The 16,830-nt window shown below is 49.9% G+C and overlaps 1 protein-coding gene and 1 long non-coding RNA gene across 3 annotated transcripts in view; one reads left to right on the top strand and one right to left on the bottom strand.

Moving 5' to 3' along the window:
- Positions 1–16,830, bottom strand: part of b4galnt4a (beta-1,4-N-acetyl-galactosaminyl transferase 4a) — a 114,991-nt gene that overhangs the window by 6,976 nt on the left and 91,185 nt on the right. For both annotated transcript variants that reach the window (XM_048973459.1, XM_048973460.1), the window contains exons 10-15: positions 9,290–9,368; positions 4,846–4,912; positions 2,165–2,308; positions 1,795–1,904; positions 549–649; positions 86–159 (exon numbers count right to left, since the gene is read on the bottom strand). In XM_048973459.1, the coding sequence (XP_048829416.1) occupies positions 86–159; positions 549–649; positions 1,795–1,904; positions 2,165–2,308; positions 4,846–4,912; positions 9,290–9,368 (575 nt within the window). The remainder of the gene's footprint in view (positions 1–85; positions 160–548; positions 650–1,794; positions 1,905–2,164; positions 2,309–4,845; positions 4,913–9,289; positions 9,369–16,830) is intronic.
- Positions 8,159–14,632, top strand: LOC125706728 (uncharacterized). The gene is made up of 3 exons (XR_007382067.1): positions 8,159–8,346; positions 10,194–10,329; positions 14,288–14,632. It is a non-coding gene; the product is annotated as an uncharacterized LOC125706728 (long non-coding RNA).

Below are 16,830 nucleotides of genomic sequence, written 5' to 3'. Positions count from 1 at the left end.
CTACAACACGGCGCGATGTTTCGCAAACACAGCTGCTGTAGCGCCGGCCTCGGTGGCCCGGTGGATGGATGGATAGATGGCACACCGTCTGGGTTGGGGAAGAAGAAGGGCCTGTCGTCCTCTTCCTCATCCATCTTCATGTATTTGTAGAAGCCAAACCTGCAAGCAGAAGCCTCGACCTGTAGGTGAGCCAGTCGAAACCAGCCTGGCAGTCCAGGATCCGGATTCGTCAGTCCCTAAGGGACACACTGCCGTCATAAGCTTCAACATGCTACTTAACCTAAAGTAGTTAAGTGTCAAGTGCTATAATTAAGCCAGATGATTTTTAAAGCATAACCGTATAAAAGTACGCAGGAAGCAGCTAAAGCGGCTAAAATAATTTGGAATAATCCTCTAGTAGATTCCGCACTGCTTGGGTCTTATAGGCTGTTCTTCTCCAGTCTAATTAATAGCTATTAGCTCATGATCCTGTACTGTGTTCCTCCCAGTCAGCCAACAGCACGGATCATTAATCCCTCACGCTCTGCCCGGAAGACACAAGTTCTTACTTCTCGAGGTAGATTGGAGACTCCCTGTAAAAACACTTATTCTCCTTTTCCATGTGGGTGAGCCTGGTGAAGTCATTGGGGTAGACAAAGGGCAGGTAGACCTGGGCAGGGAACAGAGGATGGGCCACAGGTAAATCCAGATATCTGAATCGAGCACATTTTCTCTTTATACCAGAACTTTTTCAAAAAAAGCTTAATGGTTTACCAATATTCCCTGAAGTGAAAAGCATCTTGCTTAAGTGATGAAATAAAAAATGTCTAACCTTTCATTTCAAGCATACAAAAAGTTCCAAAGCAAACATATTTTGTACAAGCTGTTAATTGTTTTTTTTTTTTTTTTTTTTTCCCCTTGCAAGTGCAATTGCAGGTATTAGCCACAGGGGGGCAGCATAAGCCTAAACCAGACTAACGGCAAGACGCGCATGGAGCAGCAGGTGCAGTTCGGAACAGAAAATCCACTCGCGTTAAGTAATTTGGGAGACTTTGCTCTTATCTTCTACAAGCACTGACGAGCTTAGCACAAGCATTTTATGGGAGATGAATTGTGCTTCTTTATGCCCTGTGATAAATGGGCTCTGATGGATTTTGCTACCGTAAGGCATGTTATTTAATTAAGCTTTTTTTTTTACGGTGAAGGATGGGTCGATATTGGAAAAACCGAGTGCGATCCACTTCGCAGGCAAATTGTAAAAACTGCTGTAAAAACAAATAGTAAAAAATGTTTTAGTCACCCCTCAATGTAAAATCAGGTATGATAAGCGACACGATTTTTTGGGGGATGTGCAAGTTAACTGGTGAAAAACATTCATCCTTTCATCCATTTTCAAAACCTGCTTGTCCCATGCAGAGTGGTGGGGGCCTGGAGCCTATCCCGGAAGCTGTGAGTGCAAGGCAGGGAATAACACAGGACGGATGTAATTCCCGACTAGAGGGAAAGAGCATACTGAGTATGTGTATGGCTGCCGCTCACGGAACAACGGCTGGAAACATAAAAATCGAGGAGTAAGAAGACAACCAGAATAAATGCAAATGAAATGAAGACAAGGTGTCTTCCAACACCCCTGGAGATCCGAGAGAAGTGATTCGATTTGCAGAAATATCTATACCTAAATTTAAATTATATGGAGTCAAGGATCCAAGTATGAGGCATCTATGACACCAGCCAATGTGGGGGGAAATGTAGCAGTGCCTCCTGCTGGTTGGGAGGTGTGTGTGCATGGGAGGGTAGAGGAAGAGTATGACTTACGAACTGCAGGCCCTGATAACGGGCAATGGGGAAGTCCTTCACCACATACGTGGGGGAGTACAGGCAGGCGGGCAGCACGTTCTCCAGCCGGGCCGGGTCCACCATGGGTACTGCACAACGGGAGAGGGGGTTCTGAGCTGCTCAGTCTCACTATCACCTCGATATCATTCCAGTATCACCTTATGGTACATTACAGCCAAAATAATCACGGTGACAGTAGTAATTTTAGAGGCAATGCCAAAATATATTTGATGAGTCACTGGTCGTGATTGGCTCCCACGTGAATCGCGAGTGTTGTTTAGCACTATGGGGAAATGGCTCCCCCTGGTGGACAGACATAGACGAACAGTGCCGGGGGTCCAGTACTCACTTCTGTAGAAGGTGTCTCTGGGATCGGGTTTTAGCATATCTGCCCCGTGCCGCTTGGAGCTGAGCAAATCCTGAGGGATGCGGCCGTGACTGGCCAGGGTCTGGGGGATGTGGTCTACACTGTTCATCTTCAGAGCCGATTCATCTGCCGAAGGGGAGGGGGGATCAAATGAGTTAGGGCGAGGGTTTGTGGTGATTCAGCTGGCTGAGCCACCTCAAGAACATCTCAGGCTCATGGGGACGCTTCAAAGGGAGGAGGCACCACTAATGAGGGAAACAGCTGTAGGGAGATGAATAGCGGGGGGGGGGGGGGGGTACCAGCATCAAACGTTCCCAAGAGGAGAGCCTTTCGTACGGACTGGGGTGAGAGACCGGACTCCGTATCCCGCCTGGGTCATGAAAGCTCCCCAAGGAAGGCTGCGGGTGAAAGCCGCTTTTAATTAATCTTATCGATCAGCAGCGCAAGCGAGTGGAAGTATGATTAATGGAGTGTTGGAGGCCGGGCCTGGTGCGATGCATACTTTCTAATTAAGTAAAAACCCAAACCATTTCCCCCCCGTGGAGCTAGAAGCAGAGCATCATGGGTACTGGCCACCGGGAGCCGGGATGAGGGAGGTGCTTAGAGGGGTCTGCGTGTAGAGCTTCAACGGTGTCACCTGCGATGACACGCTCTCCTGCCGCTTCACCGTCCAGGGGTACGGATGCCGGGCAGCGCCATCAGCGAGGGACTCGCATCGGGGCGCTTGTGGCTGCATGTGTGCGTCTACTCTAGGTTTACTCATCTCCACGACATCCAAGGCACTAAACTCCTCTCCAGCCCCAATGGGGGAATTTAAGGAGGAAAAAAATTGGTTCTACATGAATGTTGAGCTTTACAAAGATCCACATTGTTTAATGAAACCCTATGTATCTCCATATGGAGCACTGAGGTTCCATTCACTAACCTCTGATGGCCTAACCTGCTTCATCTCCCAGGCAATTTCTGTAAATCCGGGAACCATAACTACCTTTATGAACGATGAATGAAAAAGCCTCTTTGATGCAAAACAGAAAATTACTTTATTTACACTGATTATAACTCTGGACCAGTGAGGTGCTTTTGCTGCTAAACCCAGCGGATACTGTGCAGCTTACTGAACTGACCGGCTTCCTGTGGAGAGCTGCACAGGCCAAACAGAGGCAATCGGAGCTGTCAGGGAACGAGAGGGAAGCCATTCTCACGCTGACAGCTTAAAGCCACCTCTCTCACGTCCAGTGGACTGCCTGACTAAATCAGACTCGTCTCGGTGGAGTAAGTGGAGAGCAGGGCAATTAACCTCGCATTTCCAGCTATGGCAACAGGCTGACAAAGGCTCCTCCCCCCAGTCTGGTTAATGGGAGACCATAACGCCAACTACCTCCATCGCCCCCGCGATGAGTCACGCCACAAGCCGGGCAAAGACGCGATAAGGCACGCCGCTCTATGGAGACTCGCCGCCAGAGGTTAGGGATGTCGAATGATTAACAATCCGTGTGGTGGTAGAAGCCGTCGCCGTGGTTACGGAGCGACCGTCCCACGGACGGAAATATTCCACGTCTGCCTGCCCGTATCCCAGCACCCCAGAACTCGATAACCGGAAAAGGATTTAAAATTGCGGAGAGATGATATAAATAAACAAATACCCTAAATGAGGAACATGCTAATGCCAATGCTAACGTTTTGATGCTAACCTAAACGCCGCCGGACTCTCGCGGACTCTGGTTTAAAAAACGCGGGGATCTGTGGGTGTCGGGTGGGGGGGGGGTGTATGGGGCGTCCTGTCTCGGCGCTCGACTGCAGAGGAGCGTTCTAATCAATAAATCGATTCAGAAATCCCACTTTTATTCCCCTTTCTTGTTTTGCCGCTGGCTGGCTCACCAGCCTATTGACCAGAAGCACTTTATATAAGAGCCAATAAGACTGAGGGGAAATGGGAGATTCGGCTGGGCGCGATAAAGTCACTTTAACCGCTATGAATAATTTAGAGAAATTAACCAGCTTCTAAGACGAGCATGCGGGGGGGATTGGAGGCTGAAGTCCTCTCTTACAGCGTGGATCTCAGATAGAGAAATGGAGGCCAGTGATGTGTGAAGCAAATGAAATAAACTGTAATTAAGCCCCGAAGAAGTGAGCGAATTTAATGATAAAAATCAGTAGCGAGAAAGGGGCTGGTTATGAACGCAAGCTGGGCTGCGGCCATTCTGTGTCACCCGAGTGCTGCCCGTCGGATGGAGGAAGGTGAAGGGAGAGTTCCCCCTGGTGGTTCGGGCTCGTCAGGCATGGCCACAGGGACAGTGTAAAACACCTTCTATTAAAATCTGTGATCCTCTCCCGCTATGTTATTGATTTAAAGGAACACTTTCAAACTGTAATTATGCCCCTGTGCTGCAGACCGACCTTGAGTGCCTGCAATTTCATGTTTCAAGAGGCTCATTCTCGGAAGAACAAAAGAATCTTTAAGGAGAAATTCTGGCACGTGGTCGTGTGGCCATGATTGGCCGTTGTGTTTCCCACCACCTCGAAGAAGTGTCCCTCATGTCGTAATGATCAGTATGGGGGGGGGGGGGGGGGGGGTTGCACCGCCGTGGACATCCATAGGGAACAAAATTGCATATTGGGACAAAAAGTTTTGCCCCTGTATTTCATCAAAGTGGAGGACTTACCAGTGTATAAGGAGATGTGGGTGGAGTCTATGACCTCGTACTTCAGGCCGGGCAGAAAGGGACGCCACTGAAAAAGAAACAGACCGTCCTGAGCAACTTCATATTCACAGGAGGGTCGGGGTAACAGATAACAGCTAACCGATAGCTTGCCCCCATTTTTAGGTACTGATTATCATGGGTGAGTTCGCAGCCTCAACCTGCCAATACGAATTGAGCTGGGGGGGGGGGTCGGGGGGCGGGACTCTCTCCAAGATAGGCTAAACATGGAAAGGAGACCCAACCAGGTGATCTCTGCAAAATACTTTATTGCCGTCCTCAGCTGGGGTGAGCAGTCTTTACCTCTGTGCTGCGATAGACGGGCTACAATCCTCTTAAAGGGATTCTGCAATTACCGTGTCACTTCTCGTTACCCTCGGCGTAATCAAGGGAGGCAGGCCATTTTCCACGGGCAGGCCGGAGCCCGTCAACACGCCGCAGGCTCCATCACGTGGGTCCCCCGAGTGGATCTCCTCCTTACGCTTCAGCTTCACACACTTCCCACATCATTGCCACGCGGCTGCGGGGTTGGCGGAACACTCCGGATTACGAGGGCGGCTCAGCTCCAATATCCCAGCGAGGAACATCCGCCCCGCTCCCACCCCCCAGTGAATAAGCCATTCTACTACCCCCTCTTGCCTGCTTGGCCGCGCTCAAGGTCACGTCTGCTGGCCAAAGGATCAATCAAAGACCGACCCTCAACGACCGAAGGCCAGGAACAGTGCTGACCGAACACGAGGCACTCGGCGTGCACTAATAACAGTGTGGCCAGTGACCATCAGAGATCTTCATCATCTCCAGCACACAACACAGCTCTCCTAATTCTTCCATAATTGGCAAAGCGAACCTTCTGAAAGTAATTCTGCGGCGATCCGTCGGACGCTGAGTAACGACGACATGATAATAACAGAGTGAATTAGCACTTAAAAAGACATTTTGCCTTTTGGCTACGAGTGGGTGTTCTACGATTTTACAGAGCTGCGTTTAAAAGGGGTCCCATCCAGTTTGTGGCCTTTGATGTGTCTGAAAGTGAACTGATACCATATGAAACACGCCTCCCATTTACAGCAGCCATCAATAATGATAATGAAAACGCATAAACACTTATGCAGTAGAAGGTCACTTGGAGCTTAGGGTGTATAGGATGTTAGCCCATCACCCAACAGGCGATTTTCACACATCAATTTGCCTAATTGCATGTTTTTGGGCTGAAAAAAATCCGTTCAACACACAGAAGCAGGATTTGAACCCTTAGTCATGGAGGCCGGAGGTTACAGTGTTGCCCTCTGAGTCACGCATCATCATAGCAACAACACTGAGATGCTGTTCTTTCAGCCTCTGGGTTAGCCAGCTTGTCAGATTAGTTTGCACTGATTTGCTGGAAAGGTCAGTTATACACTTGCCAGTGTGCGGAGAAAAAATAAAATGAACAATGCAGCAGATGGCAGTATTTAAGCCGCCATCCGTCCGGCTTCCAGGCGGCGTCCTGCTGCTGGAGAGCTGATTGTGCCGCAGCTGATCTGCGGCTTGCTAAGCAGTCACACGGCTGCCGTGGGAGATGTGTCCCCAGCTTGCCACAGCGTAGCAGACGCTCAAAGCCAACTTGATGAAGCGAGAGGAGGGAGATACTAGCGAGGCGCTGATGGACATCTTTGGCCCCGATGGACCTCCAAGGCTGGAAACCACCTCTACAGTTGGCAGAGCCAACAAACACAGTGGCAAAGTGACATCCAGCTTTCCTTCAGCTCCTGCTCCATCTGAAACCCCCCTCCCCCGCTTATTTTACTGACCTAATGAAGCCATGGGTAATGGAGACCGGCCGGAACATAAACACCAATGGGGGGAGGCTGCATGCCAAAAGTCTGGGGCGTGCCCCCACACCTTTCTGGGTGGGCAACTGTCCAGCCATGGCACCGAAAGAAACGCTGTTTTCCCTGCGGAAGAGTAATGTTTTCATTATGCGTCTCCTACGTAACCACCCAGCCCCAGCCCCCCTCCCCCACTGCAGCAGTTTTCAATAATTCATGCATGAGAGGGCTGAACAGGGTTTGACAGAGAAGCATTGCCAATTACCTCACCGACACGCTCCTTCCAGTGGCCATTTCTCCCCCCTTTCTATTTTTCCTACAGTAATGAAATAAATGAGACTTGTTATTTATAGCCTAGCGAAGAGCGCGTTTTCCGCGTGGTCCTGCAAGATTGGAAACATTTTTAGGCCTGTGAGCGTTACGTCATTTATGCTGCGCCTAGCTTAACGAACAGGCCTTGGCCTTAGCTAGCCGACGTGCAGGCAGGCCTCTGCGCACCCGCGCTTCGTGACGAGGCTTCCCATGCGGACGGAGGGCAGATCAGACGCCATGTGACGTGGGGGGGCTGCATGCCCAGATTGGCACTTTAAACTTCCCCTGCTCCTCGGTGTCTTACAGGAGCGATCGCCGAAGCCTTTCAGTTCATTTCCTGTTTCTCCATCAACCGCGAATAACAATATAGTAAGGGAACAGTGCGAGTCTGCGACAATATATCTGTGGCAATAATAAAAATTAATAAAAGTGATCATCACGAACCTAATAAGAGGAGATAGTGTCTTATGGCTGCAGGCAGATATTCAGTGGAGGAAAAGTAGGTCAGTGGCCAGCCATGTTAACCAGGGAAATGGGGGCTCTTTGTCTGTCTGTAAACACACACTCACTCGTATCTCTGTCAGGGGAGCAGTGCCATTGTTACGTGCCTTCATTTGTTTCCATCCCTTATTCCCATAATAACCTGTTGATAGGCGATATGACTGCAAAATCGCTGTTTATCTGAAATACCCCTGGCTTCGTTCTTGACATCAGGCTGAGCTCTCATAGCCCACGGCAGCAATTGTTCTCATGTTCGACTCGGATTTCGGTGAACGGGGATATCCGACATGGCGGCCGTATACCGCGGCGTACTGACAGCGCGGTGACCGGCATGAAGGGAATGACGACTGTCCATTATCTCTTTTATACCACGGGGTTGTTGCTTTCCTGCTTGAGAATTTTTGAAAACCAATAGAAGAGCATTATAGCCAATTATAATGAGAAGAAGAGACAATGGTAATAATAATAATTGTGTTGCAAGAAGTAGAGGCACGTCAACAATAAACAGCTCTTTCTGCAGAGGATAATGACAGAGCCTCCTCTTCTCAAAGCCACGGGCGTTCCTGTTCCAAAGGTCGTCTGCTAAATTATACCGCCCCCGCCTTCTGGAAAGGTCAGCCTCTCTTTGTCTCCACACAAAGCGCCGCAGCCACTAAGCTGCGCTTGAAAGCTGTATCATTAAGACGGAGCACATGTCAGCAGCCGGGGAAGGATAACTACAAATCTCGCAAACGCCGGCCCCTGATTCCACGTCCGCACACACGCCCGGTGGCCTTTCCTCCTTCCAGGCGACAGCTGCGTTCCGTGAGGAAACCGGTGCTCAGCCTCCCTGCTTTCTGCTAAGGTCTGGGTCTCCAGAACTCCAGAAAAATAGAGATTTTAGATGAAGTCCTGAAATACTTTATTTATCAGATCGTGCGTACTCTAAAATAAAACGAATAAAAACTTTCTTTTCAAAAAGACGAAGGATAATGAATGGCAGAGTAAGAGAGATCTCTGAAGTAGAATGTACAGAATGTTGTTAAAAATGTCCACTTCATGACAGATAAAAGAGACCGATTACGGAAGGCTGAAGTAAAACTGTAAGCGTAGTTGCAGTCATGCCTAGGTGACCATGTCTCACTTAACGACCTTGTCGTTGGAATGGAACTCGGTCGCTAAATGGGGACCATTTCTACCGAACAAGATGCGTTAAAAAATTTGCCCTTCTGTGAATTCCATATCAGGGTTTTACGACGTCCAGGCAATGCAGGGCAGAGCATGTGTTACTGCTTCGCTGTCTCGCTGTGACATCTGACAAGGCCCTGGCAAGACGGAGCCCATGGGTGAGGATGTGCGCTGCAAGAGCAGGAGCTGTGCAAAGGCCGAGAGGCAGCAGTACTAATTCAGCGAGGCCCTGATTCGGGATGAGGGCCAAGCGGCTCAGAATGAGTAGGCTGGGGGGTGGGGGGTGTCACTGTTTCAACAAGGGGCTTTTGATTCCAGCCAGGCCTCACATCATCTCATTGGGGCTGTATTGTTTTACCACTTCATTGATTATTAATGGACTTAAATTCCTGCGCTGGATTTGGTCAAAAGAGATGTTCTTTGAAAAAAAAAAATTTAATGTCACTTACAGGGAATAGCAGTGAATCAGAGTCAAACGACCAGACCTGTGTCACTGTGTAGATGTCACGGCAATGCAGCTCCACGCTCGCAATCATGGGCTAACATCGGAAAAAAGCCGTCCCGAGAATCGCCCAAGGAGCTCAGTGTGCTCAGCGCCGTCCAGCAGTCGGAGGACTCACCCCGACCTCCACGTGGTCCGAACCCTTGTCGTCTTGCTTGTGCAGAACCTCGAAGTAGTATCGCCTCGAGGAGATGAGGCTAGATGGGAGGAACAGGAAGGAAGAGTGTGTGAGAGAGAAGCAAGCACAATGTAAAAATGGGCAGATACAAACACTGCTGTGTTGGACGGGGGGGGACGGATCAGAGATTGACTTTGAAGGCTTTGTGGTCGCCCAAGAGGTAGCTGGACTCATACAGCTGCTACCTTTCAGAAGGGAAAGCCGTGGTTGGCATCTCCCCAGGAGGCCGGTATGCGGCACACACATGCAGACAGGTGTTGCTGCGGTATCCATTTGTGTCACACCGCCTGTCTAGTCCGGGTCTGCCAAGCAGCACCCATACACGGCCATGCATCCTCATGCCAGCACACCTGCATGATCAAAGACTCGTCTGCCCCCCCGCCAGCCCGCGTCCACCGAGGAGGCTGGGTCCGAGCCGCGTGCCGTCGCTTACCGTCATGCAGATATAACCCGCACCCAACCGAACATGTGTGGAAATCCATCATTAGGAATTGGCTGAAGAACCAGAGAAAGGGACGCGGGATGGATGGATGATGTACACTGGCCTTCTTTCAAAACATTTGTAAATGTTTTGTGTTCTTATATGTGGAAGGCTTGAGTTGGCAGGATGGGAAAAATAGGCTTGGAATACTGCTAACAAGAAATGTTGGACACGCCGCAAGGTGAAAGGGTCCACAAGCCACTCTGCCCTCAATTAAACGCCACGTTCGCATCGGCTTTCTTTGCTTTTTGTCTTGTTAATTTGCTAATGCCGCAGATTCATAAAAACGCCATCTGTCGCCGAGGGGTCCTGCAGATTGTCTTCGTTCATGCATATTCACGTATGTTCATGCATCCCTTGCAGGTCACCCAACAAACGAGGACAGCTCCTTCCGCCGGCCCACAAGGTCGGCCCACAGCGTGAACGTGGGTGTGACTCAAAACGAACACAAAACGAAGGAGATGGAGACAACTAATCAGAGGCTGACAGATCGTACGAGGTGAAGGACATCCCCCCCTCAGCATCTTCCCGGTGATGAGCACATGCCATCCTGGTTCGATCAGGGATTTTATTTTTTCGTCCCCAGGAAAGTGAATGCAGGCACTTCGCGTGACTGTCTGCATCGTTATGTGCTCCTGGCCGCCTGCACACATTCCGTTATCTATAACCTTTGCATTATCTTCCCCCATATTTTCTTATCAGTTAATCCCAGTCCTGCTTCTCTTTCTGTTTTGGGGGCGATCGCATTTCCAATCGAGGCAGACAGACACGCACACGCGCACATACACACACAGGTTTGTAATTATATCTTAGTGGGGAAATCTCTAATCCAGTGGTATCCAATCTTATCCGCAAAGGTGTGTGTGCACGTTTTTTGGGTGACCTTTAGGTCAGCTGTTCAAACCCAGGTGTGAGGACTCTTCAGCTTTTCAGTCCTCTAATTAGTAATCTAATTAGGAAGTTGCTGCGAAAACCTGCATGCCTAACAGTCCTTTCTGGATAACATTGTCCACTCCTGCTCTAATCCCAACACAACCATAACCCCCCACCAAGCCCTAACCTTAAGCATAAGTAACCAAACAAAATACAAGATTTTGGCATTTTTTGTTTTTTGCATTCACAGATCTTTGTGGGGACTTGTAAAATGGTCCAGAACATATTTTTTTATTACATTGTGGTAAACATTTGGTCCCCAGAATGTAATATAAACATAATCCACATACACAGCCCATCTTAAACCAGCCCTGACTCTCCAGAGGCCCATCCACATAACATCAGGCTAATGTCTTTGCTCTCTGACTCACTGGCTGCAGACTGGCAGGTAAATGCAGAGATCCCTCGATGACAACGATCTATGGCGGGACCACAGTATCATGGGCTCCGTGGTAATGGGTGAGGAAGCAGAGGCAGAGACAGACGGAGAGGGAGTGAGAGAGAGAGAAAGACGTGGAAAGAGGGACAGGACGCAAAAGAAAGACATGAATGACTGCCTAGAGAACATCTTGTTTACTTCTCTGTCAAATGCCTCAAATAATCCTGAAAACTTCATAGAAGCCAGTGCCTCTGTCCTGATGCAAAAGCATTCCAGGATTCTGTGTGGCACCCTCCCCCCGCGGTCAGCCTGCCCTGTTTATTAAATGAAAGGGGGGGTGGGGGTGTAGGCTGAGGGGAGCAGCGGATGTGATGGATGGGAGACGCCTGTCGGCAGAGATCGAAAGATAGTTCTTAGCAGCGTTTATGGAAATGACTGTGGTGAGTTGGCAGGTTGGGGGGGTGGGGGAGGGCGGGCGTGACAAGCTTTTAATTGTCTGACTAATTATGGGGTTTTGCCTGGTGGGCTGGTCTCGGACAGTAAGAGGGATAACGCAAAGCAGGATAGAGACACACACACAGATAAGCTACGTAACTCTTACGGGCGTCTCTTAGTTATAAAGAAAAAAATGTAAAGTTAAAAAATTAAAAAAAGGTTAAATATAAAAGAAGTTAAAAGGAAAAATATCAGCTGCTCAGGGAATGGCAGGGTAGTGGAGGGAGCCTGCAGCCTGTGAGTGCTTGTCCCGGGAATCATACCGCCACCTGCTGGCCAGGCTGGCCCCCTGCGCTCTCGGCCCCTGCCCGCAGGTGGAGGCACTCGTCGATGCTAATGGCTCAGACGCCAGCCCGGGCGCGGCGGCTGCACGTCCGCCTCCCTCACGCTCGCTTTATTGGCGAGGCCAGATTGATGTTACACCGCTAATATATGTGTGTCGCAAGAATGCGCCGATCAGAGCATCTGATGCGGGTGGAGATGCCGCTAATGGAGCAATATACAAGTAATATCGCGGCAGACAGGCTGTTTATGGGCCGCTATGATGTCACTTCCTGTCCCTGCGGGCGTGGCGAGCCGCATTTCACAGCAATGCACACTCTCATTCCTGGCAGGACTGTCGTTTTTTTCATTTTCCTACCTGACACGCCTGGCATCTCACAGTAGGTCCCTGTGAAATTTCAGGCAGCATGTTATGGGCTGCCGTTGAAACAGTGGAGCTCCGTCTCCATCGCCGCCTGTCCTCTCCTCCACACGTTGTGTTTCTCTGTCTCTCTTCCTGATAATTTGCGACGCCCTTTCCCTGGAGCCGCGACCCTCTCCCAAACGCTTCCCTGTCTGTCCCTAATGAGCCTTTTTATGGCGGTTTTTATGTCTAACCGCAGATGTTGAATGTATGAATTTATGAATCCCAATAAGCGGTGGGGGGGGTAAACTCCTTTAAAGAGCAACATCTTGCGCTGACCTCTCCAGGGGCCTCTTAGAGCCGGACGGCATTGTGGAGTTAAAAGCCAATATTTTCATTACTGGGCCACGTAGCTAAATAATCGCAGCACCGCCTACTTATCTAACAATTAAGGCGGACCTTTGTACACTACTATGGCCCCTGCGTCTAAAAGAAAACGAGGCTTGGTGTCATCTTCCCTCGCCGACGACCATCCTGGGGGGCCGGGGTGCCAGGGGCAGCGACGCCAAACCTCACCACATGGAATCACCTACAGCTCCAACCTCAGTAAACACTCAGTAAAGTGAAAGATCTTCTCAGCACAAACCCACAGCTGTTGGTCTGTTTCACTTGGCCCACCCACCTTGATTAATGTCTAGATTAATATCTCAGGCTGTCCACGCCTCCAGACTCATGCCTATACATAAATCAGACGTATTTATCATTTACGTGATTAACTTAATATTTCACTGTCGTATTCTGCTAAAAAGCAGCATTAGGAATGGCTGCATGATTAAGGAACTGGGGAGCAGAAAAACGAAGTGCTGGGGATTGTGGTACAGTAACCTTTAAACCAGCAGCACCATTTAACTACGCTAATTATTAATACAGGCACGGGGAAGCAGGCCAGACCCTTTGGTACAAAGTCCTTTTTTATCAGCTGAATATTCTACACAAACACACGAATGCTATTCGCTCCCTTCGTTACTGAGCGAATAAATACCACTCGCGGTGTTTCTGCCGGCTGTACGGGCCTGGTAGAGATGGCTAAGGTGGCGAGTGCACGCAGACACGCCCCTGCACACACATCCGTGCTCGCTGAAGGATGCAGGGAAATGTCAGCAAAGCCTGCCACGCACGCCACGTGGGCCCCCTCCCAGAAATGCCAGATGTGACATCAAAGAAGCCAGGGATGTTTTTAATTCCCCCCCCCCCAATTCCCCTCCCCCGTACAATGCAAAAGGTCAGCTTTGGATCATTTTAATATTGATTGTCCTTCAGCACACGTTCACAACGCCAAAGGAAGCCAAACCCACCAATTTCCTGCCATCCCCCCTCCTCCGCTTCTCTGTTGCTCTCCCTCTTCACCTTTCTACCCCATCTGTCCATCTTTTCCTGCCTTCTACTCTGGCACTGCCAGTCTCATTGTCATCCACTACTTTTCTTTCATTATTTCTCTCTCTCCCTTCCTCCATCTCTATGCCTCTGTCTCTCTCGCTCACCTACCCTGCCTTCTTCTCTGTCTCTTCCTCCTTCTCTGCCTCCATCTCTCTGCCTCTGTCGTCTTCCTTACTCTCCCTGCCTTCATTTCTGCCTCTTCCCTTCTCTCCCAGCCTCCATCTCTCTACCTGCCCTTTCCCTCACTCTCTCTGCCTCCAATCTCTCTGTCTCTATCCTTCTCTCCCTACCTCCATCTCTCTGTCCTTCTTTCCCTCATTCACCCTGTCTCCATCTCTCTACCTGCCCATACTTTCACTCTCCCTGCCTCAAATCTCTCTGTCTGTATCCTTCTCTCATCGCCTCCATCTTTCTGCCTCTGTCCTTCTCTCCGTCACTCAATCTGCCTGAAACTGGTGAAATCACGACCTCTTAGCTAGTTAATATTTCCAATTATACATGCAATAGATATTTGCTTAACACGAATACCCAGCAATCATCTGTATGTCCCAGATCACTCCGCTTTCATCCCTCTCTCATTTACCCCAGGTATGATCCAACCCCACTCCCCGGCTCAGACTCAGCGCTAACGACCTCACAATTACAATCCAGATTGATCCTCTTCCAAAGGCGTGTCAAGTGCTGAATGCATGATACAGCTCACTCTCCTCTGAGGTTGCTAAAAATGAGGAAGAAAGGAGGGCTTAATATACTACGTCAACGAGCCAGAGAATAACAAGACATACAGCTCACCCATCACAGCCGACAGCTGTCAGAAAGGGCCCTAAGAAGCCACTTCCTGCATCTGTCATAGGCTCCACTCCGAAACTTTAATGGCCTCCCGGTTTGTCTTATTAGGTGATAGAGAAAGCAGACAGGCCCGGCTGAGTTGTGTCATAGGTCTGTGATTCTTAGGTGTGGGGGTGGGGGGAGGGGAAGGGGTAGCACAAGAGCTCCACCTGAGTGTCAGAACGAATGAGAAGCCCCCAGTGGCTCGGGGCCAGAGCTCCATCAAAGCCAACTCACATCTACACCCTGCGCATGACTCAGGTGGCACCGTGGGCTAGGATTGGCACCAGAGGGTCCCATTTGGGAACGAAGACAACAGCGCTGGCAGCTCGCAGGGCTGGAGACGCTATAAGAGCTGAATGACGCCATCGCCGCCGTGGGTTGTCCCGTGCTTTTGACAAGAATATGCCTGTAATCTTAACGGAGCTAATCAATGAGAAGAACTCCGCTCCATGCAGTGTGAGCTCCAGCTCCTCCACACCGCTCACGGCGGCGCTTCGGGGGCATGTGCCGGCACCAGCTGGGAAGATCTCTCCTGGAGACGGGTCTAATGAGGCTCTCCTGGAGGCAGATGCTGCGGGCGTGCAGCAGACCGAGAGCGACAGATAGCCGGTCACACTTCCCCTGGGGGGGGCTGTGTGCATGGGGAGGTGTGCTGGTTCGAAGAGGGGATGTGGGTTCATGCCAGCGTCTCTGTCCATCAGCAGGTAGATTGGGGGGGGGGGGCATTTAACAATCACTATAGCAACAGGAGAGTTGATGCTTTGCAACGGAGGCCGTGACCCTACAAGCGGCAACAGCCGGGACTGAGGTATAGGTGCATGGGGGGGGGAGAGGGGGGGCATTTGATTTGCCTGGCTCCTGATTTGACGTATCACATGAAGCTGCGGTGGAAGATTCACACCTACACCGCAAAAGCTAGTGTATAATTTCCTTTCTTTGTTAAAGGGGGAGAGTATCGAGACAGCCCCCTTTCTGTCCATCAGCTAATAGTTTCGGACATCCTACACTGTAATCATGCCCGCTTCCCCCTTATAAGAGGCCCAGAGGTCCACTAGTGTTTCCAAGTCTTGTTTTTTTGACCTATTTAGACTGAAATACAGTGTGGGGGGGGGCTGGATTCTACAGCCCTTCTCAGAGCTTCTAAGAGACAAACTGTCTTGGTGTAACTACCAATGTGGGCAGAGACAGCGAGAAATGGCGAGCAGGGCCGCTGCGCAGGGTTTAAGGCTGGGCTACGGCTCACGTCCAGGACAGGTGAGGCATCCGATGCTCCCTCTGGCCACCTATGGGCCCCACACACCTGGTCAGTGCGTCTGAACCTTGCCTGGTATTCCCAGCCTCTGTGTCACACGGACAGATGACATGTGACACCAGGAGTCCATCGGTGTTACACACCGTGGCAGAAATCTAGGTCACATTCAAGTGCTAAGTTTTGTACCCTATCAAACAACCTATTTATATTGACTTTATTAATGTAGTCTTGGAGATAATGAGGAATCCCCAATTTATTCCTGTAACGCATCATATATTTCACAATAAACACAATCGCTGAAAATGAATGTTATTCATATACTATGTATGTACATTAAATTACACCAACTGAGGACACATTCTCATGTGTACAACCTCTGATTTCTGGAATAAAAGTTAATATATGATGCAGATTTCGAGCAGAGAAGTACCATTCTGGAGCGGATGGGTTTGTAATTTGCACGGTTCCATGCCCAGCCTTGGCTGCCACTGTCATTAAGGTCCCATCACAGCATAATGCCCCCCACCGCACCTCACCCCTGAGCTCCCTGCTGTACAAAATTAAAAACCTGAAGATCAAAATAGATTCCTACAGAATCGGAGCCCCCATGATTAAGATGCCCCAGCGGGGAGCGGCGACTCACCTTCACCATGGCAACACCGAAACATCTTACAGCAACCTGTCCGCCGGCATAGCTCCCATTTTTAAAGTACAATCCTGCCTCATTTATGTTTTGGAAATAAAAAGCATTGGATAGTCTGAGTTAGATGCACGTGTGGGGTCTCTTCCCAGCAGGAGGCAGGATGCCTGGGGTACATGGAGACCAGCTCAGCCTCCCAGTTCAAACAAAGGACAGGTATGACAGCTGGTGCTCTGGCAGATGGATAGGCTGCCCATATCATAATCTCCTCCTCACCTCAGGTCTTTGTATGAATGCATGCTGATGACGCCCGATAAACTCCACTCAGGGGAGTGTGTCCTCACTCGTCATATCTAACACTCTCACTGCAATTTCCCAACATCTCTCCCACCTCGTTCACAGCGCTGT

Source organism: Brienomyrus brachyistius, chromosome 13 (genome assembly GCF_023856365.1).
Source record: "Brienomyrus brachyistius isolate T26 chromosome 13, BBRACH_0.4, whole genome shotgun sequence".
Classification (NCBI taxonomy): Eukaryota; Metazoa; Chordata; class Actinopteri; order Osteoglossiformes; family Mormyridae; genus Brienomyrus; species Brienomyrus brachyistius.
This window is presented reverse-complemented; position numbering and strand designations above follow the sequence as displayed.